This window comes from Erpetoichthys calabaricus, chromosome 16 (assembly GCF_900747795.2).
Source record: "Erpetoichthys calabaricus chromosome 16, fErpCal1.3, whole genome shotgun sequence".
NCBI classification, from domain to species: Eukaryota; Metazoa; Chordata; class Cladistia; order Polypteriformes; family Polypteridae; genus Erpetoichthys; species Erpetoichthys calabaricus.
In genome coordinates this window covers 22,256,457-22,282,058 of record NC_041409.2, presented here as the reverse complement: position 1 = coordinate 22,282,058, position 25,602 = coordinate 22,256,457, and the positions used below count along the sequence as shown (strand labels likewise).

At 35.0% G+C, this 25,602-nt stretch overlaps 1 protein-coding gene across 1 annotated transcript in view; it reads right to left on the bottom strand.

The window, feature by feature from the left end:
* dph6 (diphthamine biosynthesis 6) overlaps positions 1-25,602 on the bottom strand; it is a 357,108-nt gene that overhangs the window by 147,246 nt on the left and 184,260 nt on the right. Inside the window, exons 9-11 of the mRNA XM_051919800.1 lie at positions 24,412-24,547; positions 15,288-15,413; positions 4,934-5,063 (exon numbers count right to left, since the gene is read on the bottom strand). Coding sequence (XP_051775760.1) covers positions 4,934-5,063; positions 15,288-15,413; positions 24,412-24,547 — 392 coding nt within the window. The remainder of the gene's footprint in view (positions 1-4,933; positions 5,064-15,287; positions 15,414-24,411; positions 24,548-25,602) is intronic.

Below are 25,602 nucleotides of genomic sequence, written 5' to 3'. Positions count from 1 at the left end.
AGTTTCCAAATCTTAAGGCAAAATGAATGTGGTGAACCGGGCAGTGTTTGAAAAAGCAAAGAATGATTTAATTTAGAACTTAAGAATGCCAGTGATTATTAACTTATTGACAGAAATGCCTACTTGTAACACAGCACAGTTAAAGGGTACTATAACGCCTCCTGTTAAACAGTAGATATTACCAGAAACACTGTCAATTCGTGACAATGTTATTCCAAATTCTAAATATTATACACAAACAAGATTTTCAAAGGAGGTTTCCAAAGACCTTGACTGAATTGCACAATCACTTGACCATCCTCTGTCTCTAGTGGTGAAGGATATTCTTTGCATTTTAACTAGATCAAGAGTGTTGCATGTTTTAATGCAATTTTGGTAAAATTTAGCGACACTTAACAATACATTAAATCTGACCTGGAAAACTGGATCAGTGGTAGTAACTGAACCAACTTTATACTAGAGTACAGTACAGTAAGTGATTCTTAAGTTCAGTCCTGTGGACACAAGGAAGCAGTGGGCTTAAATCCCTAGCAACTTCTCCATTTAATTGGACATATCCTTTAGTTAATCAAGCGATTTCCAGGTTCTGTGTTTTGTTGTCGAAATAGAAATTACAGAAATGGATTTGATAGATTTTACTGGAATGCAGTAAGCATTTATGCATGCTTCATAAAAATAATTATGTTTTTTTAATCTTGCTTTTTTACAATCACCATCCCCACGTTCCAAGTGTTCTTTCCATTTTAACAACTGATTACTAACAGGCATACTTGTGCTATGACACTGAAGCAGTAGTGTTGTTTGCTTGTTCTATACCACTCATAAACGCCATTATTAAAATGCAATTAAGGGAAACAATCCAAATAAAAAGGTGAATCAATAGGGAAAACTATGGCAAAAACACAAATATTCCTAAATTTCTTATAAATGTAAATCTCACACTACCAAAGTTTTATAAATGCCATAATGGCTCCTCGAAACTGAATTTAAGAACCACTGTATGTCTAGTCTGTTTTTTTTTTTTTTTTTTGTTTTTTTCAGAATGGATGAATAGTAACTTTCTCAAATTAAATAAAGAAAAAACCGAAATCTTAGTGATTGGCAATAATGGATACAATGAGGCTATTAGAAATAAACTGGATGCATTAGGATTAAAAGTCAAATCGGAGGTAAAAAGCTTAGGGGTAACCGTTGATTGTAATCTGAATTTTAAATCGCATATTAATAAAATCACTAGGACAGCATTTTTTCACCTAAGGAACATAGCAAAAGTTAGACCTCTTATATCATCGAAAGATGCAGAGAAATTAGTTCATGCGTTTGTCTTTAGTCGGCTAGATTACTGTAATGCACTCCTCTCAGGACTACCCAAAAAAGACATCAATCGTTTGCAGTTAGTGCAGAATGCAGCTGCTAGAATCCTTACCAGGAAAAGAAAATCCGAACACATTTCTCCAGTTTTGATGTCACTACACTGGTTACCTGTGTCATTCAGAATTGACTTTAAAATTCTGCTTATGGTTTATAAAGCTTTAAATAATCTCGCCCCGTCTTATATATCGGAATGTCTGACACCTTATATTCCAAATCGCAACCTCAGATCCTCAACTGAGTGTCTCCTTAGAATTCCAAGAGCAAAACTTAAAAGAAGTGGTGAGGCGGCCTTCTGCTGTTATGCACCTAAAATCTGGAATAGCCTGCCAGTAGGAATTCGCCAGGCTAATACAGTGGAGCACTTTAAAAAACTACTGAAAACACATTACTTTAACATGGCCTTCTCATAACTTCACTGTAATTTAATCCTGACACTCTGTATATCCAATTCATTATAATAACCATTCATTCAAAATTTGTACTAACCCCTACTCTCTCTTCTGTTTCCTTTTCCGGTGTCCTATTGGTGGTGGCTTGTGCCACCACCATCTACCCAAAGCACCATGATGTTCCAACAATGATGGATGGATCAAAAGCCAGAAGTCTGTATAACCATCAGCATAAAGTGACTCCGTGAGAACCCTAACTACAAAGAGGACTATTTCATTTATGTTAGGTAGAATGCCCAAAGGGGACTGGGCGGTCTCGTGGCCTGGAACCCCTACAGATTTTATTTTTTTCTCCAGCCTTCTGGAGTTTTTTTTTGTTTTTTCTGTCCACCCTGGCCATCGGACCTTACTCCTTTTTATGTTAACTAAGGTTGTCTTATTTTAATTTCTTATTTGTCTTTTATTCTTCTTTTCTTCATTATGTAAAGCACTTTGAGCTACTTTTTGTATGAAAATGTGCTATATAAATAAATGTTGTTGTTGTTGTTGTTGTTTTTTATATATAAAGTCTAACAAGTCACAGTCAAATAAATAAAAGCAAGGAGCAAAAGAAAAATATTTTTAAGCAATTTCTATTAAAAAGAGAACTATGGAAGAGAGGTTTTTGGATTTCATCTTTATATTATAAGTGAAAAGTTCCTAATAATTAACACTTTTTTCACAGTGGTTACAAGCAGGGGCTAGTTTTCTGTCTGGAAGCTGAAAGTCACTATTTCTAATGGCAGGAGGAATTATATCTGAAAATTTCATTTCTTATTGGGTAACATAGGTATGTTGTTAAATAACATTAGTATTTAATGCGCACCTTCAATTTAATGAATGCAAAAAATGTAGACAAAAACATGGTTGAATAAAACAAACTAGAAATAGATTGTTCCCTTTTATTATAATATAAAAACAAAAAAAAATTCTATTATAATGGTTAAATATGTTGGTATTTACGTTGGGCAGGCTTCCAGGAATGAAGGTTTCAGATAAGTCAAAAGTCTAACTACCATTCAGCCATCAGCAGGCTTCAGCCTAAAAGTTAAATATTTTAACACTAAACAGACTCTACATCTCTCATTAGAAACTCTTGAATGGCACCACAGAGATGCCATAAATCATATTAGGAAATGTAGCACTATGAACTTTTGAACTAGGGCCTCACTAACTGACACCCTTCCTGTCCAATCAGGGAATTAAAAAGTACAAAGTCTGTAGCAAAACACATACTCAGTATTCTGTTAAAATAATCTCTAGAGTAAAGAGAAAAGTGACCTGAAAACTAGTAGGCCAGAAAAAGAGCGAAGAAAAGCAGAATATAGGCAACTGAAGAAAGATTACATTTTATTTTTATTAAGAATATCTTCAAAAATCCACAATTCATTTTTCAGATAACTGCTAAGCATGAGAGTTGACACAGCAGACAAAACAGATGGTCTATATAACTGATCAGCTGTTACTTCCTATTAAAACATAGCATTCCCACAAAATTACAACAAAAAAAGTAAGCAACAGATGAGCTTCGTTACAGCATTAAGGCCTACAGATACAGCTGACCTATGAAGAAATTCTAAAACTAAATCATATGCTGATATGTAAACAGCACTGATTTTTAAAATTTAGGTTTGAAAAAAGTAGCTCCTCATACAACTGAAATCTAATGTCACCACAATTCAAGTCTCTTCTATATCACTGAAAATATCCTTCAATTGGGCATCTCAGTGACATTTAATGCCCAAATCATTTTACAATGCACATGCTTTTGGTATTAGCTATGGACACTATGGCAGTAAATTTAGGAATTACTTTTTGAATGAAACTATGTACTATCTACTATGTATCTGTTTATTTATTTATTTATAAATGGCACCCTTACTGACAATCCAGACATACTGTCCCCATCTTTTACACAACACTTAAGACTTTACATTAGCTACATGATATCAAAAATATTGTATGTTACTGTCATTACTTGCTGGGTATCTCACAGCTTCAGTATTATAGAGGTTTGTGACAACTGCAGTAATCTTAACAACAGAAATGTACATTATTTTACTACAGACTATCTTCATGAAGGAGTGAGTATTCACTGAGTTAAGAGTGTTCACTTCTTAATGATCTCACTGGAGGTTAATGTTTCCTCACCCTTACCAAGATCTCTAAATTCTATAATATCCTACTAGTTTTTTTCAGAGTAATTAAACAGATTTCAGGCATTTTAGTGACCTTTAGTGACTTTTGCTTCAGTGCCTCCCGAAACTTACAACCTTCTTGACCTGCAGATTATCCACACGTCAATCCATTATAGGATCATGAATTCCAAAATCCTATTGTTGCAGCTTTGAGGTCAAAGCAATAACCAGTCATCAATCGGGCAACAGAGGTGCAGATACTTTGTAACAACTTTTTAAAAAATAAACAAACATCATGAAAAGTAAATAGTTCTTATTGGACTATTGTCAAGATTGCTATGTTAATCAAAATTAATTTGCTCTGTTTTATTGTTTTACAAACTACTTTGTATTTTGTGTATGCAGTTTGCATTATTGCACTTTGAGCCTGTTCTCAGTGAAGACCTCTAAACAAAAATAAAGTGAAACTGAAACACGGCTTCATTTTTAAACTATACAGTTACCCATACAGGTATACCTGCAACTCAGTGACCACCTTCTGGACACAATCATACTCAGAGATTGACTTCTTAAGAGCAGTAGGTTGTTTTCCTCCAGCCACATTTATGCTCAATAGTATAAGGCACTCGAGTGTCTAGCTGATACAAAACACCTAAGGAGGCACTTCTGTAATTTTATGATTCTAGAAAAAATGCAAAGGAACACACACTGTTTTAAACTCTTGTGCCATTATTTCACCATGGAAATAGTAATAATAGTAACTGAACAACTGATATTTCATATACACTACAAGGTGCTTATAAAGTTACCAAAAGCTAAATCTACTGCCAAACTGGAAGAAATTAAAATTTACTTATAAAATATACTAATGCAAGGCAAAAGTCAACTCAATATCTGTGAATTTATTTTTCCCCTCATTAAATGAAATTTAATTTTCTTCCAGCATTAGAAACTCTTTTCAAAAGTTAAATTCATTTGCAGTGTCATGCTTACCTTGCAGGAGGATTTAAGCCAAAGAATGTCTTGTAGATTGCATTAACTGCAATGAAGTCACTCATACTCTTCAGGTAAAGATGGATCAATACAGCATCTGATAGTCTGAATCCCTTAGCTTCTACCATATCTGTATGAAAATAAATTGAAATTTTTTCACAGCTTGAGGGGATAATATATATCAAGATGAAAATGATGACAGACAGACAGACAGACAGACAGACAGACAGACACCACCTTAATTATACATCAGAATTACAAAACATAAAGAAAATTACTAAACCCGTTAAAGATAAGAGAGCAGTCAGAGTCACACTGAGGCATTTATAATGAAGTTTTGCCAGTTGTATGAAGGAGCACCATTAGTGTTTCTTAAAACACTCTGCTGAATAATTCATTGGATAAAAGTACTCAGTTGTTAGTGTGTCAGAGAGAAGATATGTAGCATTATTCATAATGGTTGTCAGTTCTGTCCTCATTCTCTCAAAGCTACTGCCTCCAATGAGTCGAGAGTACATCCTATAACTGATTCTGGCCTTCTTAATTAGCTTGTAGATTCATTGGGCCTCTCTTGAAAATATGTTACTGGGCCAGCATGCCACAGTATTTAAAATCACACTGGTCCTTGTAGAGTTGAAGAACATGCAAATGATATCACTACTTACATTAGCCACTTATGCACAAGGTGTCCAGCTGGTGGGACACAGCCATATTTCAAAGTTGTTTGTCTATAATACAATAAACCCACAAGTCAATCAAAAGCAATACCCAAAGATGTTTTCTTTCAAATAAGTCATATTTTTCCAAGTTTTCTGCTCTCTTTCATTACTAAAATATGCGATTTGCACATGTATACCCCATCACAGCCGAGTTAGTCTGGTTTTATCAAATATGCCACATATGTCGAGTCGCATACAGTGAAAGGGTCAATAGCACTGGGTAGCTGAGGTTCAGAGCATTCTAATAATGTACAGTTGTCTATGATTGGTCACTTGCACTGTATATTACAGCTGTGTGTAAACGGCAACAAATATAATGCCTAAGTAACAGCTCATCTTTATGTACCATTACACATCATTACGCACTAATCTTGAGTCAGATTTTGAGCAAAGTTTTGATTTTATTGAGAATGACAAGTTTGATGAAGGACACAAGGCTATGCTTGATTTAGTATGACTTTGAATCGTCACGGCGTACAGTTTTTCAGTGTCATGGGTTCAATTAACATACCCGGAGGCTCTTTGCTACACGCTTTCCCAATGTTAGTTTCTGAACAGTGCTTTTTCAGTTTTAACTTTGATTACAGGCAGTGTTTCTTAGCTTACCGATAAGTATGTTATGCTGTACTTGTGCTTTGTGAACTTTTATGCCAGAAACCCCCTTCCCCTGTCACAGCACCAATCACAGAACTTACTGAAGGATGCCAGGGTAAGGGGTAAGCAGTGAAGTTGAAGACAAAGGACATACATGTAAAACTGGCAGGAGGGTCCCTAAATTTGTTTGAGATGTACATGGAAGCCAAAATGGTGACAACTGCAGCAGTGGCTTAATTGAGAATGCATATGTGGACTGGAGTTTGGAAAGGTTATGGAGAAAGACTTTTAGATGGCTTCAAACAAGTTGAAGCACACTACTCAATCATTCAGCAAGGGCAGAACAGATACTGTACAGCCTAAGCTATCCTTAGCAAGTGTTGTGAAATATTGACTTCAAATGGAGATATCATTGAAAAGTAGAAAGAACACCATTAGGAACTCCTTAACTCGCTGGTTACACCCTTCTCTGAGAAGGTAGTGACAGAAGAAGTTAGTTCCATCTCTGTGGCTGATGTCTGTACATTAATGAAAGTGTGTGGTTGTGGATGAGATCAAACTGAAAGTGCTGAATTTTGTGGGGTATTTTAGCTAATATGCATCTTCGGTGTTAAACAGAAAGCAGAGTAAATGTTTTGGAACAGGTAAACAGGAGTGGCAATTCCTGTTTTTAAAAAAAGGTGAACTAGAGAATGTGTTTTAATTACCATAGAATCATACTCCCCAGCCTTGCTAGGAAATGCCTACACTGATGCATTGGAACTGAGACTTCAAATCAAATATTGGATATCATATTTAGAAGGAACAACGTGGATCCCATCATGAAGTGGCAAAAAGTCTACATGGCTAATTGGCTATTGGACTTCAGTTGGTTTTTGTATATTGAGGAAGAATTTGTGGTAGGACCACACAGTTTCAGATGTGAAAATCTACCAGCATACTCCCATACAAAACAACTTGTACTATGCCATGACGGTCTGTTGAGTGCAAGGAAATATGCCATTGGGTGGACGGATGAACGTTGTATGTCCTCAGAGGGAAATTTGGCTTTTTACAGAAGCCCTTTAAACAGTGATCTGCCATGATAAAAGGTTTCCAGTGTGAGGGCCGGCCGGCCAAATATTCCAGTCCACACCTCCAAGCCGCTAGATGGAGCTCTCCCAACAACATGGAAGTGCCCCAAATTCCAGCAGGGCCATATGGACATTGTAGTTTTTATAAACAGCCTTGCTGGATACCATGGGGACCACTAGGAGCCGCTGAAGGGAGGCTCACAGAGTGCTACGTGCCCTATAACCCAGAAGTGCGTCATGAACACATGACCGGAAGGAACGACGTGCTTCCGGGGTGAAGAAGTGGAGTTTTTATATGACCTGGAAGTGTTCCTAGTCACATGGACAGAGAGGGCAAAACACTTCCAGGTCAAGGACTATAAAAGGACTATGGGAAATCCCAGACGTTGAGCTGAGCTGGGTGGAAGGGTGGCAACGCGTCTGGGAGTGAGGAGGATTATTGATTTATTGTTTGTGTTTATTTGAAGATTGTGGAGAAGAGGGTGCTTTGTGCACGTTTTGTCCTAATAAATATAATATTTGGACTTTTACCTGGTGTCTAACGTGTGGTCTGAGGGTTCAAGGGGTCACGGGGTCCCTAAATCTGTCACACCAGACACAAAAATAGTTATGCAAAAAAAGAACAACTTCCAGTTTAAATAAACATAGCATATTACATAGCAAAGGGAAAATCTAATTTCACGACCATGAAACCAACTGCTTTGCTGCAAAAGAAAAAGAATTTGTACTGAACTAATTTCAAAATGGCTGCACACTTACAAGAAAAAAAAAAGCTAATAATGTGAAAGAGTGCAAATGCATAAAGTATCAGTCATGATTGATGGTGTAACAGACTCTTATATGATGGAAAATGAAGTAACTACAATATGTCAGATATTGTGATGCCAGTAAATCACCTTGTCTCTGTCAAAGAATTACCATATTGTCCTGCTGTTGGTATGGCTGACTGCATTCATTCCTTGATGGCATTATACTTATGTAATTACAGCTGAGCAATAAAAAAATTTTTTTTTTCATATCGTGATGATACGATGGTGGTATGACGACAAAGTAACACAGAGACACACCATTTGCTTGTTGAAATTTAGGAATATAAAGAATTTTCATAAAAAAATAACTTACAGTAAATAACTTACACGTGTAATTTTGAAGTGTTGGTTCAATGTGATCATAAGTACATAAACCACATTACAAGTTTAGTTTAATTTAATGAAAACTTTGTGTTTTTGTTAAGAAATTTTTGCATAAAGTTTGCATGTTTGCTATTTTTTGATAACATCTGTAAATGAATCATTCTTAAACATAAACCTTTTTCAGACAGAATATTTGTTTTGTGGTGATCAAATCTATGAATGAGCCATACGCATTTAAAAAAGTACACAAGGCTTCCTGTATGTCCTTTCTCCATCCTAATCACACACAGAAAAGACACCAGAGCGATGGAGATCGACCAGTTGTTAATGTACATACATAATCTCCAAGGGTTTTTTTTTTTTTTTGAACCACAATCTACCTCTGCTGCTCAAAACCCATCAGTGTTATAGTACTGCTCATCTAATTATGTTTGTGATTATATTTTCCAATATATCTTCTGAAATCTGCTGCTAATCCAAGTAAGTGTCAAAAATTAATAGATAAAATCTGTCTTTTCATAAATTAAAGAAAGCACAATTTATTTTTCCTGCTGAGATGGTCCAACTCTTGACTGGTTTGTTTGAACTGTCATATAAAATTAGCCATGATAAAAAGTGAAAAAAGCAAGGCCCTATGAAACAAAATATGCGGGTTTCAATTAGAAATTTCCTCTATAATTCAGATATTATTTGGCAATGATGAATAAACTAACAGGGGCTTTTGAAAAGAGTTTGGCTATTGTGGTGGTGGTGGTGGGGGGGATTTCAGCAAAGCGTCATTGAGGCTTCATTTCTGGATAACAAAGACTTTGGACACATGAAAAAACTTCAAAGGATGAAAACATTGTGAAGGAGAAAGGTGTAATAAAGGCAACTATGTCTTTCTTTAATGGAAAAATAACTTGTAGAAAATATGAATCAGGAGCCTCTTGAAGATTTAAAGAGAAAGTGTTGTATGTAATCTGACGACAATTATGTTTTGCAGCTATGTTTTCATCAGATTTTACAATGAATGACATTCTCTCCTATAAAGAAATGCATTGAATGTGAGAATACATGGCAACAATTTAAAAAAGTCTTTGAAGTAACTAGGGTGCAGATGTCTAAACTGCCGTTAAATACTCACAACATAGTATGTAATGTGTTTTGTGTTCAAAGTTAATTGCTAAGTCTGCAAAAGTTATAAATGTGCTGATGGAAGTTGAAGACGTTTATACAAAGTAATTCTGCAAAATATCTAATTTTTGACAGTTCATGTAAAGGGACCGTGGCTGAATGTTTGATCTTTTACTTCAAAATTAAATACGGTGTCTAAGCAAAAGCAAAGCTATACACAGATTTAATATTTTGATAATAAAAATATTGAATTCTTAAAGACAACAACATTTAACTGAAAGAGCAGTTACTTTTCTTATGCATTTCACTGGATACTTAATACATAAATTTTTTTGTTCAAGGAAAAGTACAAAATAGTCTTGGAACTTGAAAACAACTGGTTAAGGGTCAGTTTTAACACCTTCCCATAACAAGAGGCATTGCACCATCTGCCGGGAAATGAAAATACTGTTGCAAAAAATTCAAGGACAACTCAGTGAGCATTTCCATAATTTTGGTCTAATCAACCCTTTCTCAATTTTTCCAACTGAATACAGAATATCATCTCACATGTTGCACTACAAATTCAAATTTTCAAATACCACACACTTCACCATTGTTATGTTGGCAATGTCTGAATCAAAATACAATCAGCATTCACCATAATAAATATCAGCTGAGCATATTTCCATGGTCAATGACAAATGGCACAACTGGCTGATTAACATGAAAAGGGCACAGATATTAATAATTGAAAATTCTACCAACTACAAAAAAACAAAAAATATTAGGCTTCAAGATTACTTTAATTTCAGTCATTTAAAATTCTAACAGAAGAGCAGAGTGAAAAATAAAACCCTGTATCCAAAAAAGGTGGGAAGCTGTGTAATATGTATATAGAAAATAGAATGTGATGACTTGCATTTCATTTAACACAATATCCATCCATCCATTTTCCAACCCGCTGAATCCGAACACAGGGTCACGGGGGTCTGCTGGAGCCAATCCCAGCCAACACAGGGCACAAGGCAGGGAACCAATCCCGGGCAGGGTGCCAACCCACCGCAGATTTAACACAATATTTAATTGAAAATAGAACAAAGACAACATATCAAATATTAAAGCTATGTTTTATGAAAAATACATGCTTATTTTAAATTTGATGCCAGCAGCATGTTTCAAAAAAAGTTGGAACAGGGCAACGAAAGACTGGAAAAGTTGTATACAAGGTTATTACAGTTAACGAAAACTAAAATCAAAACTGAAACTATTCTTAAAAAAACATTTTCGTAAACCGAAATAAAATTAACAAAACCGATATGAAAAACTAAAACTAAACGAAACTATTAAAGAAGCTGGAAAGACTAACTGAAATAAAATAATAATTAACTAAAATATTTTTAGTTTTCGTTTTTGAATGAATATTCTTGCCGTTAGTCTTTAATCCTTGTAAGTTTTAACTCTTAAACAGAAAGTCATCCACCACGAGCCGCCCGCATATATTCATCCAGTGAACGGCGGCTGGTGACGGAGGGCGGCTGTTCACACAGCATTTGCGGTGACAGAGCAAGCTGAGTGCAGGTGCGTAAAGCGTGAGAAATACAAAGCGATTTGCGTGCTTCCTTTCTTTGCGCTTGTTGTACATCAAGATGTAATTCAAACAGCTGAAATCAGAATGTGCTTGTCAACAAAACATTTACCATATGGACAGAAAAATCACGAGTGAGTAACGTTTCAGTTTATTTCTCAGGTGTCTGCTTTTAGTTGACAGCAATTCACCTGCCACTTCACACTGGAGAAATCGTTTTTACTTTCTCATATACGAAGTATAGAGAAAGTATAGTAATCATGAAAAAATTCAATCAAGATATTTTGATGAATCTTGACGTTATAGACTAACCAGTGTCCAACAATATTGTTGTTTGGAATCATGTGTGTGTGTGTATAAACACAATAACTCAAAAACGCAACTAGATAGATGGACGAAATTCGGCATGTGGTTGTTACGCCACAGTTATAGATCTGTATTAACTTTTGGGCCAAATTCATCACCCAGAAGTGGTACTTTACCTTAACATATACTCGATTTTTTTTTATTTATACAGCTGCAGAGTCCGATTTGTTCAACTTTACTTGTATAATAATTGTTCAATATATTATTAATTTGATTTGTTGTTGATGGTTCCTTAATGTACATAATATAAAAATATAATCATTGTCTTGCGGTTTACTCCTCAAATGTCCATCCCCATATCTGAGTATACAAGAAAATCGAGGGGAGAGCACTCCCGGTTTTTGATAGTTGAAATATCATATTCTTTTTGTTCTTAACATCAGCCTTATCATACATATTGCATACCAGGGATTTTTCCTGCCTTGCATCCAAACCTGCTGAGGTAGACTCCAGATTTCCTGCAATCCTACTCTGGATAAACAGGTTTAGATAATGTATATGTTGTTCTTAATCTCAGACTCTCTGAGATCTCTGTTGTTTTATGTCTGTTCGTACTCCTATTACCTGCTCCTGCTCTGCTCATTATGGGTTTACTGTCCTTTATGGTGGTCTATTCAAGACTCACTGCCCCTAACCTTGACACAACATGTTTGTTGTTCTTTGTTTCCCTCAATACAGCTAGGTGGGGTCTGCAAACTCATTCAAGTCTAAGATCCCTGTTCTTCCTAAGCCCCTGTGATTTTCATGAGAAAATATTTTTAAAATGATACAATTGTGTAAAATTGTTCATATTCAGTGTCTAGTTTTGATTATGCTTGTTTTTATCAGACAAAAACAAAACGAGATAGTAAACCAGGCAGTGTAGTAAGCTTCCACTAACATTAAACTCATATCCAAATCTGTTAAGTGTACAGTTCTGTCTGATTGTGACACAAAACTAACTCCGTAGGCACTCCATGCCATAATTACTAAAACTAAAGCTGAAACTAATATATATAAATATAAAATAGAAATGTCTTTGTGAAATAAAAACTAAACTAAAACTAAAAATACACAATGAAGGAAAACTAAAACTAAACTGAATTTCCAAGTAAGGTCAGAAAAAATATAGAAATAAAAACTAATATGAAAAGGCAAAACTATAATAACCTTGGTTGTATAATGCTAAAAAAAAACACTTGTGGAACATCTCACAACTAATTAGGTTAACGACTACAAGTTCAAATAGTACAACAATTTAAGAATAATGCTCCTCAATGTAAAATTGCAAAGAATTTGGGGATTTCATCATCTATGGTGCATAATATCATTAAAAGACTCAAGAGAATTTGGAGAAATCTCTGTAAGATTGTGACAAGGCCGGAAAAAAATATTGGATGGCTGTGATCTTCGGGCCCCTAGGCGGCACTGCTTTAAAAACAGACAAGATTCTGTAGTAAAAATCATTGCATGAGCCCAGGAACACTTTAAAATGCCACTGTCTGTGAACACAGTTCATCGCTGCATCCACAAATGCAAGTTAAAACTCATGAAAATCATGTAAAGAAAGAAACCATATATAAAACATGATCTGGAAACATCACTGTCATCACTCATATAAGACAGACTGAGAAGAAGTGGAAAACTGTCCTGTAGTCTGACATATAAAAAAATACATTCTTTACTTCTCATTCAGTTGTGCAAATGAATCTACAAATATATGTTACTCTATTATTTTACAATGTAAATACAACTACTGTCACGACTTCTGTCCTAAATGACAGTAGGGTTTCTTTCTACTCCTCATTTGTGCTGGTGATTTAAAAGCTCTATACAGTATGTGACAAGAAGAGCACTCGGGTCTTGAAGTGAAGCACTTTTCCTTGTACATTACACATCTCTGCACTACTTTAGTGTTACAGGTTTACTAATGTGGAACTGGTACTTTTTATAACTGACGAATTTGTTATGTAACACAACGTTTTTACATTTATTTCTTTTAATTATTACTATATCTATTCCTTTTGTCTCTCGCCGACATAAAAAGGCAATGGGGACAAATAGTGTAATAATTTAAATATGACATATTATTAATTCCTGTCATTTTTCAGTAAACAGTTATGCTTATAATGGTTTACTACTTTGCAGCATATTAATTTAAACAATAGTGTATCGAAGGATTCAGGAACATTAGATATGCCAAAAAATCCTGTCAATGATAGTTTAGGTTATAATGTTTTACCCTTTAGAATAACCTGAACCATTCAGGGGCAATTGGGTGACAGACAACTCTGCAAAAAGACAACTCGGTGCCAGTTAGGTAATAGTTAGGTTCAGAGAGATTTTTTTTAATGATATTTAAATAACAACGTAGGGCACCGGAAAATCCACAGAATCACCTGCTTTATGAGAGTCCCAATACGTTCAGAGTAAAGATATTCCTTAAGCCGTACTCGCAAGTCACCTTCTGTACTCTAAATAACGTTATCATATGATTACAATCAATACAATTTATATAAACGATTAGCAATTTTGGTTGCAGAAGATAATGTAAGATAGAGTTTGTTCCATCTGCAGAATTAAGTTCGTTCGTCATTTATATAAATTTATTTTCAACATTTTAAATCACGTTGTCATTTAAATATAATTAAAAAATCTCTTTGAACCTAACTATTACCTAACTGGTAAAGGACGTTGCCAAGTTGTTTCTTCGCCGAATTGTCTTTCACCGAGTTGTCTTTTCGCCCAGTTGCCACCGAACCAGAATGAACATGTAAGATTAATGAGAATTCTGCAACATTAGATATGCTACACACAACAACCTGGAATCTTTGTCTGAGGTTTTATTTCTCATCAAATGCAAATTTCATGATCCCTCAATTAACAACATTATGCTAAGGTTCACTTTTAGCCCGATATGGATCAGACTAAGATGTGACACTTAGTTGCCTTGCTTAACAAAAGCAACTTGCCCTAATTCCATTTGGTGTAACTGAAACTGACTCAAATACGCCTGGTGTCTCAATTTAAGCAAGGCTTAATTACTAAGGGTGGTTTGTAGAATATGTTCCTGGTGGTGCTCCATTTCAGAAAAAAAGTACAACAGATTAGTATAAAAAATATGCACCATTAACACAACTGGAAAATACATGTCCAATTTTGCAATTAATAGAACAAGTGATCAACTAATCACTCTTTTTCCTGAAGCATCTCTTTAAATGATAAGAACATACTACATTTCCTTATTATTACGTATAGTGTATAAAATTAAATTTCACTCCTACAATCTGCTGTTCCTACCATTTTAATTGATGTGTTTAACTCTTTCAAGACCAACTGAGAAGGATCAAGGTGTAATGCAGCCTTTGCCTGCATTTGAAATTTCTGAACGGAAACCAGGTATCATCTAATATGGGCTCTGTCATATTTACATATTGATGTGCAATGGTATGTTTGTGGAAATGAGCTGAAAATTTTAGCAGTTAAACACTTTGGTCTCAAAAAACAAATTTGGCCTTGTACTGGATATAAACTAAGGATGTATTGTACCATATTAGACATTAAAAACAGCAAACTAAAAGAACAAGCTGCGTTGCTACCTTTTTAGAAAAATTCTGCTTAACTGAAAAAGATATTTTCATTTTTGTTTAGTAAGAAAAGTTTTAGACCTGAATTTGTACAAACTGTGCAAATATAAAACAATGGCATCATATACTGTACTATGGCATTCATTTAATTAAAAAAAATAAAATGTACATTATACTTGAAAGGTAAAGACACAAGTATATCAGGTTATTTATTAATTACCTTTTAGAATAGAAAACACATGTCTGGCTTGGTCCTGGGCACCTTTGTCTGATGAGAAATTCACACCAACACATATCCATTGGTAGCCAAGGTTTGCTCTTAGAGAACATGGCAAAAATTTGTCCTCTGAAATCACAAGAAAATAATATACATTCATTTAACATACAAATTAGAACAACTCATATTTTCCTAATATCACACAAAAAATACCTATATACATAAATAAATATATACAGGGTGAGTCAAAATTATGTTAACATTTGAATGGCGGAAACAATTTATTCACAAAACATACTTTATATGTGCAAGATGATTTGCAGGAACATCTCAACCTGTTCACCATCATGTTCAACACATGTATCATTTGTTGTACATAAATTGCCCAAAAAAAATTGTATTTAAGTATATACATAACAGTATGTATATATAAATAAATATATATAAAATCCTAAGCCTAAAAGTGCAACGATTTTATGTGACGCTTTTTGTCAAGCTTTAAATCTGGCTAATTTTAAAGCCTACATATATATTTTTGGTATTATTCTTTTCAGGATTTATTGAACTTTAATGTGATGTTGTTAGATTTTCAGATTCTTATTCCATTTTTAAATTATAAACTAAAATATCAAGAGCTCACATACCGCGAGACAAGACTTTGTGCCAAGAGATTTAACCATACCCGAGGCTGGAAATAAAAGATAGAGTAGATGACAAAGACAGCTGCTGTACAGGCTTTTAAATGTTCGAATCGCCGTGCAAGATGCAGATCACAAGGCACGGCAGCAGCAGCAAGCCAGCAGCTGATTGAGCAAAGAGGAGGTATAAAAAAAAAACTGTACAGTGGAACCTTGGTTTGCAAGTAACTTGGTTTAAGAGTGTTTTGCAAGAAAAGCTAAAATTTTTAATAAATTTTGACTTGATAAACGAGCGAGGTCTTGCAATACGAGTAGTACGTATACGATTTGTCTGCTGAGCATCATGTGATCACAACTGAGCTGATGGTTCTTCTCTCTCGCTGTGGGATTGTGGGCAATCGTCTCCTATTCTCCATCTGAGTCGGCGTGCCTCACTCATATAGTCAACATCCATACGAGCGTATACTGTTTACTACGGCATTGTGACTGTGTGTGTGTGTGTGTGTGTGTGTTGTAACGTGCGAGTCCCCGTCTTGCACCCTAAACATGAAGCTGAGTCTCAGTACTTTAGCAACACCAGCTTTATTCAGCTTGAAACAGCAACAGCGCGGTTATTTATTGTAGCGGGATCTGCCACTCTCCTATACACAGACACAGCAGTCAGGCAGGGTCGCGGCCAAGTAGTACTGTGCCCTGCGCATTTATAATGTTCCTTGTATCACCCATCGACGGCAGGTGTTTATTGCATGTCCGCGATCTTTTCGGATTCGCTTTTACGGCGAACTGCTACAGCACTGGGAGACTGCGGTTGCTTTGGGACGCTCTTCCGCATGTCGTCCCGTTGGGTGGAATCCCACAAGAGTTTAGAAACTCACTCACACCAGCCATGATTCCCTTCAAAGGTAAAGTGCAGGTTAATTTGTTTTATGTATTTTTACTTTATATTTTATATTAATCATTTTTATATGAATAGTTTTGGGTTGTGGAACGAATCATCTGAGTTTCCATTATTTTTTTATGGGGAAATCCACTTTGATATATGAGTGCTTTGGACTGCGAGCACGTTTTCGGAACAAAATATGCTCGCAAACCGAGGTTCCACTGTATTTGTTTCCCATTGTATCACTGTTTAAGAGGGGGTTTCGGAGAAGCAACCGTGTCTCCTTGGGGTGTGCTCAGCCCCCCTCTTTACAACGCGAGTGGCAGAGATGTGAAGTGGCTGGGCCAGAGGGGTTGGCGAGCGAAGCAAGCAGGGGGTAAGCTCCCTAGTATATATATATATATATATATCTCATTTTAAGGTCTGAATTGCAGTCTGATTATTTGATTATTTGAGTGGTTACTTAGCAGGTAACACTTGCGGTTGGTCAACCACTCAGCAAATATCTGCCACATCCTCTCAGTTGCAAGAAGCAGATCATGAATATGTTATGCAGTACCTGCCAAATAATTGAAAGAGTGCAAAACATGTGTTTTGCCCTTATTGGGGCTCGTTAGTGTACACACTTTTGCATTCCATTACGGGGATCAAGCTCTGACATCCAATGATTGATCCCCATAAGGGGATGCAAATGTGTGTACACCTGACAAGCCCCAATAAGGGCGAAATTTGGGTTGAGTACTCATTGTATTATTTGGCAGATACTGTACAACATACATTATCTATGATCTACTTCTCGCAATGTTATCCGGTCACTTCAAGTAAACGAACCAGCCACCGTGGTTCAATGTCAGAGGCTTTGCCTCAGGAGCCAACGTCCAAGGTTCGATCCCCGTAAAGGGATGCAAAAGTGTATACACTGATGAGCCCAAATAAGGATGAAACACGTGTTTTGTACTCTTTGTATTATTTGGCAGATTCTGTATAACATTTACAGTATATGTACAATATATATATGTACAGTATATACTGTGTGTGTGTATGTATATATATATATATATATATATATATATATATATATATATATATATATATATATATGTACAGTGTATATACAGTGCTATGTAAAAGTTCAGGCACCCCTCTCAGGTTGCACGATAATTTGCTCTGCTTTTATAAGAGAAGATCACAGTAATATTCCATTTTTTTAATATACCGTCTTTTTCCGAAAATAAGACACTGTCTTACTTTCTTTTTTGGTCCAAAATACGCACTAGGGCTTATTTTCGGGGGAGGACAAAAATGAAAGTATATTTATATATTTTTATTTAATATTTATTTATTTTACACAGAATACAGAAATTAAAATTTATTCAATTACAGTCATGTCATCTTCTTCTGGAACATCGTCATAAATCAAATTCTGAATTCTGTTCTGATTTTCCTCCAAATCCATTTCCTGTTGAATCATTGGCCCGAATCTCTCATGTCTTGCAATATAGCTATCGTTAAATGAATACTTCTTGTCTAAGTAGCCTGTTCGTAGTGCATTGGAAACACAACTATCAGTTATTTTGTCCCATGAATTTTGTACCCAATTCACAACTTCCTGTAAGCCTGGTTTTACAAAATTACCTCGATGATTTCTCACCATTCTGTTTTCAATATATTCATTGATTTCCATCCGCAAATGATCCTTGAATGGCTTGTTTATTGCAATGTCAAGTGTCTGTACTCATTTTAACTGCGGTTAAAAATTATTCACTTTATAAAAAATAAAATGACGTATGAGGAAATAATCAGACTTACAAGACTGAAATGAAAACAGTTTGCATTTACCTTTTTAATAAAAGGTGAGCTTTTAAGCCTGAGAAATCACCCCGTAAATGCACACGTTTAATTGCACATGTGTTAATATGTATGCTTACACAGTATTAAAAGACACTCAACAATTAACGTCATTTACCTTCGTTCCCACGTTTGAGTTGTGCTGTAAATCTCTTCCTTGCTTTCAGTTCACATGATTACGTAGGAGGTGTGATGACGCGATACATGACTCCCCCTCCTCCATTACAGTATATGGACAAAAAAGAGGTTCCAGTTATGACCATTACGCGTAGAATTTCGAAATGAAACCTGCCTAACTTTTGTAAGTAAGCTGTAAGGAATGAGCCTGCCAAATTTCAGCCTTCCACCTACACGGGAAGTTGGACAATTAGTGATGAGTGAGTCAGTCAGTCAGTCAGTGAGTCAGTGAGGGCTTTGCCTTTTATTAGTGTATATATATATATATATATATATATATATATATATATATATATATATATATATATATATATATATATATATATATATATATATATATATATACACATATACACATATTACGATTGTTATAGTTCTCTTTGTATACCACATTGTCAGTTCAGCACTCCAGTTGTAATATGACCAAGCCGTGCAAGCACACTCTTGAGAATGCAACGTATAGTTGTACAGGAGAGAAGCAATCTTGCCTCAAATCAATGGCAACCTTTTGTAGGTCTATGAACTTAATTTAAACTTTAGGTTTACACGGTGCTTTGTTTCCGACGTGCTGCGTTCAGTCAGTTCACGTGAGCCGCTCTCTTGTATGATGTTGCAATGTCCACGGCTTTATTTAATGTTAGCTAAGACCCGGCACTTAAAAGTTTCTCGCTACAGCAATTTTAACTCCGTTACAAAGTCATCCAAAGTCTCGTTTATACGTCGTGTCTTCTCATTAAACTTGTATCTCGCGAATATGGTATTGCAAACGGCAGCGGGAGCGTTTCTATAAACTTAATTTAAACTTACAGTTTACACCGTGCTTTGTTTCCGCAGTAGCGAAGTGATCACTCCTGCTGCGTTCAGTCACAGTTCACGTGAGCCGCTCTCGTGTGATTTTGCGATGTGCACGGCTTTATTTAATGTTAGCTAAGACCCGGCACTTAAAAGTTTCTCGCTACAGCAATTTTAACTCCGTTACAAAGTCATCCAAATCTCGTTTATACCTCGTGTGTTCTCATTAAACTTGTATCTCGCGAATATGGTATTGCAAACGGCAGCGGGAGCATTTCTATAAACTTAATTTAAACTTACGGTTTACACCGTGCTTCACTTCTTATTGTTTCGCTGCCTTCTGAATTGTGTACGTACTGCGTTCACAGTCAGTTCACATGATTACTTGGGAGGCGTGATAACGCGATATGCAACTCCGCCTCCCACGGCCAGCGAGCTGCAGTCCATTACAGTATATGGACAAAAAAGAGGTTCCAGTTATGACCGTTACGCTTTGAATTTCGAAATGAAACCTGCCTAACTTTTGTAAGTAAGCTGTAAAGAATGAGCCTGCCAAATTTCAGCCTTCCACCTACACGGGAAGTTGGAGAATTAGTGATGAGTCAGTCAGTCAGTCAGTCAGTCAGTGAGGGCTTTGCCTTTTATTAGTATAGATACTAGGGGACTCCTCGCTTTGCTTGCCAACCCCTGGGCCAGCACTACGCAATAGCCTCTTTGAGGTACTGCCGCTCGCATATGGGGACACAGAAGTACAATTTAAACAGATTTTAATTTTCATTTGAAGTGTTACATTTGCATCAACGTGACGTATAACTGCCCGTGATTGAATTTCATTTCTTTCTCTCTATTAAATAAAATGACTTTTTCGAATGTTTGGCTCTGAGATTTGTTAATTGTCTTTCCAAAAGCTATGCTAACGGGAAATTGTTAACGTTTTAATATGAATCGCATATCAAGATCTCTTTTGTTGTTTAATGTTATCTGCAGAAGATGTACTACATTACCTTTCTTGGATACATCCTTCTTTCTACAGTAATTCGTGTAGTGGAAGACCGGACGGTGTTAACGGTTGTAGATATTCTTTGTGATATTGTAAGTTGTTGTTTTCATGTTCCACACGATCACCACCAACTGTTTCAGCATAGTCTCTTAATACACATTTAACCATTTTGCAGTGTTACCGATCAAAATTTTTGGCATCAATTCGTTTGACTTCCTCATTTCTAGGTGCTAGGATTGCCTGTGTAATAATTTTTCCTATCGATATCCCTTCCTGATAAAATTCTTCAATAAGATTTAGACATAATAGGTCTTCTTTAATCGGGAACTTATAGTGAGGAAAACGTTAAAATTTATAAGAGCTGAGAGCATAGGAAGTATGTCTGACAAAAGCATTCACAAGACTGAATGGTGAGAGTACTGTGGTCGTGTTTGAAAATAGTTGATAGGAGGGCGTGACTTGAAAGTATCTCATGGCAATATTCTTGTCTTGTGGCACTTGAAAAAATCTTTTCCAAAACGTCTCGTCTCCTAAAAAGTCTTGTCGCATCGAAAGATTTTTTTTATATAATAGAGATACCTAGAGGTAGGCCCTAGACATCCTGGAAGGATTCTCTCTTGACTGACCTGTAAGAATCTGGGAAAAGTTTCTGAAGATACAGTAAAGTCTGTGAAAATATCTTACCAAAAGGATAAAAGTTGTAACATTCAGACAATGAGGGGAAGTGGAATGAGTTTTGGTACTTAGAGACGGGTTATTAAGATTAGAGTGAACTGTGACACAATGACAAGGTAGCAGATATTCAAATTTAATTACGTAAATTTTAGTGTAGCATTTAGTTTCAAACTTTTACTAACATTTAAAATGTATTAGTCCAAGAACATACCATTAAACTGGTTACATTTCTGCTTGAATTTTCAGTTTTTAGAAAAAACACGGAGCTTAACATTAAATACAAGAGATAAATGAAATAATCCAAATTAAATGGGTACATTTTAGTCTAGGCATAATGTATCGGTATTTGCTAAATTAATATGAAAGTTTAACATAACTGAAATGGAAGTCTTTTTCAGCTAATGATGTGAAGTTGACACACCACTCTTTTTGATTGTCCTATACTTCATATATTTGTATGTGGAAGCTGTATAATGCTAGAGAGTAAAGCAGTGCAATGCTTTCCTTGTCTAATGAAAATGTCATTCATTTAACTTAAAATGTACCTTGAGCAAAGTATGTTAGGAGGCATAAAATAATATAAATATAAAAATAAAAAAGGAGATATGAATCTTCTGAAATGCACCTGAAGATTTAATAAATTATCCATAGCAGAACAATGCCTGATTATCATTACAACTTACTGCAAAATTACAAAAGTAAAACATTTTGATAATAAAACACTAAAAGGACTTCTTATGAGAATCATTTTCTATTCAATTAACGCCAAATAAATACTAAATACTGTTTTTACTGTTCCCAGCTGACAAGAATTAATTGGGTGAAAAAATAATACCATAGGTTTTTAATAAATGATGACTGCCAAAATAACTTTTAAATATATAAAATATGTAAATATAATATCAGGTTTTGCAGCTGTACTGACTCCATACTTTTTCCTAAGTCATAGACTTCCAACAGACTGCAAAGTAAATATGGCTCTCGAGCGCCATCTAATGGTAACAACTTTGAGAAAACACCCATTCCCTACTATTTATTTATAAATGGTAAATCAATTTAATTCATAATCATAATTCACATTTTAAAAGCTCCAAAACCAGATGAGGTTTCAAATGTTACAAGAAAGGCATGAATGATTAATTAAGTACAGACTTTTAAGTTAATGGTGGAAACAGGTTCTTGTCTTTTGTACACAAATTAAAAGACTAGTTAACTAGCAACATGGCATATGTGCAGACATTTTTAATGGCTTGGTAAACTAGCATATTAGACTTTGCGGCATAATTTCACATTATGATAGTAAATGACCAAAAAAACAACATGTCCATGCATGTGAATAGAATCAATAAATACTAATTGGACTTCAATTACATTTCTAGAGCAACTGACAGTGCTATTCATCTTCTTTGGCTCTATGTTAAATTTTGCTCTCTATTGCTTGTTAACTTGTTTCCAAACATTAAGATAATGTACATTAAATGGATATTAATTTTAGCAAGATAAATAAAACACCTTCCTGCCATCAAGAAATTAGTTATAATCAGAAACAATACCATAACAAGTCAATGGCTACAAGTGTTAAATTAAGTTGTGTTAAATTAAGCTCTTACAATGATGGTGTATTTTAGAAAGCAAATATATTTTGGGTTACAAAACATTTTTATCTAAAGACAGCCACATCATTAATTTAATGTCTTATGCTTGTCTACAGATTTGAATTTACTTCATCACTGTATTATACATGCATATATTACTCATGTAATATAATAATAATAATAATAATAATAATTCATTACATTTATATAGCGCTTTTCTCAGTACTCAAAGCGCTATCCACACAGGGAGGAACCGGGAAGCGAACTCACAATCTTCCACAGTCTCCTTACTGCAAAGCAGCAGCACTACCACTGTCCAATATGTAAAAGGTGTCATTTTGCTTGGCTTTTCTCTACAAACATTTTTATATTAAAAAAAAAAAGAAACCATATAAAAAAGTACAAAAACAATAGTGACATACTCCACCCATGTCACACAAATAGCATGTAATTCACATTTTATTTTTAGCTTGTCTTCTTGAAATTATGGGCTTATGTTATCAATGTATCTGTCTTAAACTGATTAATCTACTTGAAACCTTCTCTGTGTATTGGAGAGAAGGGAATAGTTTAAATTTTGCTTTTTTATTTTAAAATTAACGCTATCTATAATATTTTCTCAAAACAGAAAAAAATTCTTTCAGCCTTTATGTACATAATCTTTGGGTAGGTGTGAATTAATAAGTAAGTCTAAAGTGAAGTACGCATAAATAAACAGCTACTAGACAACCGTAGTGTTAGTGTTTGGCTGCTAGAATAGCAGAGAAAACGTACCTTGTTTGATAGTCATACACATTAGGGACCGGCAATACTAAACAAAAAGCTGGATTTTTAAGTAGTTTTGGAAAAAAAAAAGAAGTTCAAAGTGCAAAATTTTTCAGTTTATAGTACTGGTATGGCAAACACCTATGCATGTACAGTATGTTATCTGTAAGTTACAGAATGAAGTTCTCATGAACAGAAAGTACTCCTTATCTGTAATGTTAAGAAGTAAAACAAAAAAAAATTAACTTCAAAAAATACAGCTTGAACTGTTAAAGAGCACTTCAAAGGTTGTGCCCAGAATTAAAATAAATAAATAAATAAATACATCCTCTCCCTAATTCCAAAGAATAGCAAACATCGAACACAACCTATTACCATAATTCTGCATTTTTTGTATACAGGAAAAAAGCATTTCTATTGATGATCAATTTTTAGGAAATGGTAGATTACAGCACCCTTTTTTCCTGATTAATATTACTGCTGTTGCATGATTCATAGGATGCCCCACTAGAACTGTATAAATTATTTAAAAAGACAGACATATTGCGAGATATAAACATACATACATACAAAGGTGCCAAAGGAACAGAATTTACCACTTAAGCAGGCAGACTAATTTCAGAGGAGTATAAGTTTATATTCATAAGAAAAGAAAGGGAGTGATACATACAGCATTAACATTGAATTTAAGTACAATAAACAGAATATATGTTCCAGATACAAATAAAGTGTGTGCTATAGTTGTATAAATACTCACCGTTATCAAGTGAAGCTGTTGCACATATTTCATGTTCAGTGGGTTCTCGATTCAAAGACTCAAAGGTTTCACGATTTTCTTTAATGTAACTCATACATGGACATGTACTACCAGATACTGTTTTTGTATATGAATGCTAAATGAAATAAAAATAAAAAGACTTCATTAGTTAACAGCTATAATGGTCGTATAGTGAAACAATACATAGTATTTATGATAGTAAAAGTATTAAAAGAAAAAATATAGCTCTGTGCTGTTTATTTTATACACCATTTTATTTATCTTCATAAATGTTCTAATAATTTTTGAGGTCAGTTTAAATAAATTTGAATTATTAACACACAATCAAAGGTTTCTGTAAATCAAGTACATACAGTCAGGTCCATAAGTATTTGGGCAGTGACACAATTTTCAGAATTCTGGCTCTGTATGCCACCACAATGGATTTGAAATAAAGCAATCATTATGTGATTAAAGTGTAACCTTTCAGCTTTAATTCCAAGGGTTTAACAAAAATATCGAATGAGCAGTTTGGACATTTCACTGAAGCTGTTCCATAGCCAGGTGTGAGCAGGTCCCTCATTATTTCATTAATTATTAAGCAGGTAAAAGGACTGGAATTGATTCCAAGTGTGGAATTTGCATAAAAAATCATCATAGTAAATACAGAGCCACAATGTGCAAACCACTGGTAAACCTCAAGCATAGAAGGGCAGATTAGACTTTATTTAATTTATTTAAAAGCCTGTCCAGTTCTGGCACAATTTTCTTTAGACAAGGAAACTAAGATCAACATGTACCAGAATCTTGGAAAATGAAGAGTATGGAGAAAAGAAGAAATAGCTCATGATCCAATGAATACCACATCATCTGTTAAACATGGTGGGAGGCAGTGTTATGGCATGACCATGCCTGACTGCTAATGGAAGTCGGTCACTAGTGTTTATTGATTATTTGACTGCTGGCAGCAGTAACAGGATGAATTCTAAAATATATAAAGGGGTACACTATCTGCTGAGATTCATCCAAATGCTGAAAAACTGACAGGACATCCACAATACGTATGGTCAATAAGCCAAAACACAAAACACAAACACAAACCAAGTGCTTTTCAATGCAAAGTAGTGGAAACTTCTTCAAAAGGTCATGTTAATCAACTGAAGAACCCAATTGGACATGCATTTCACTTGC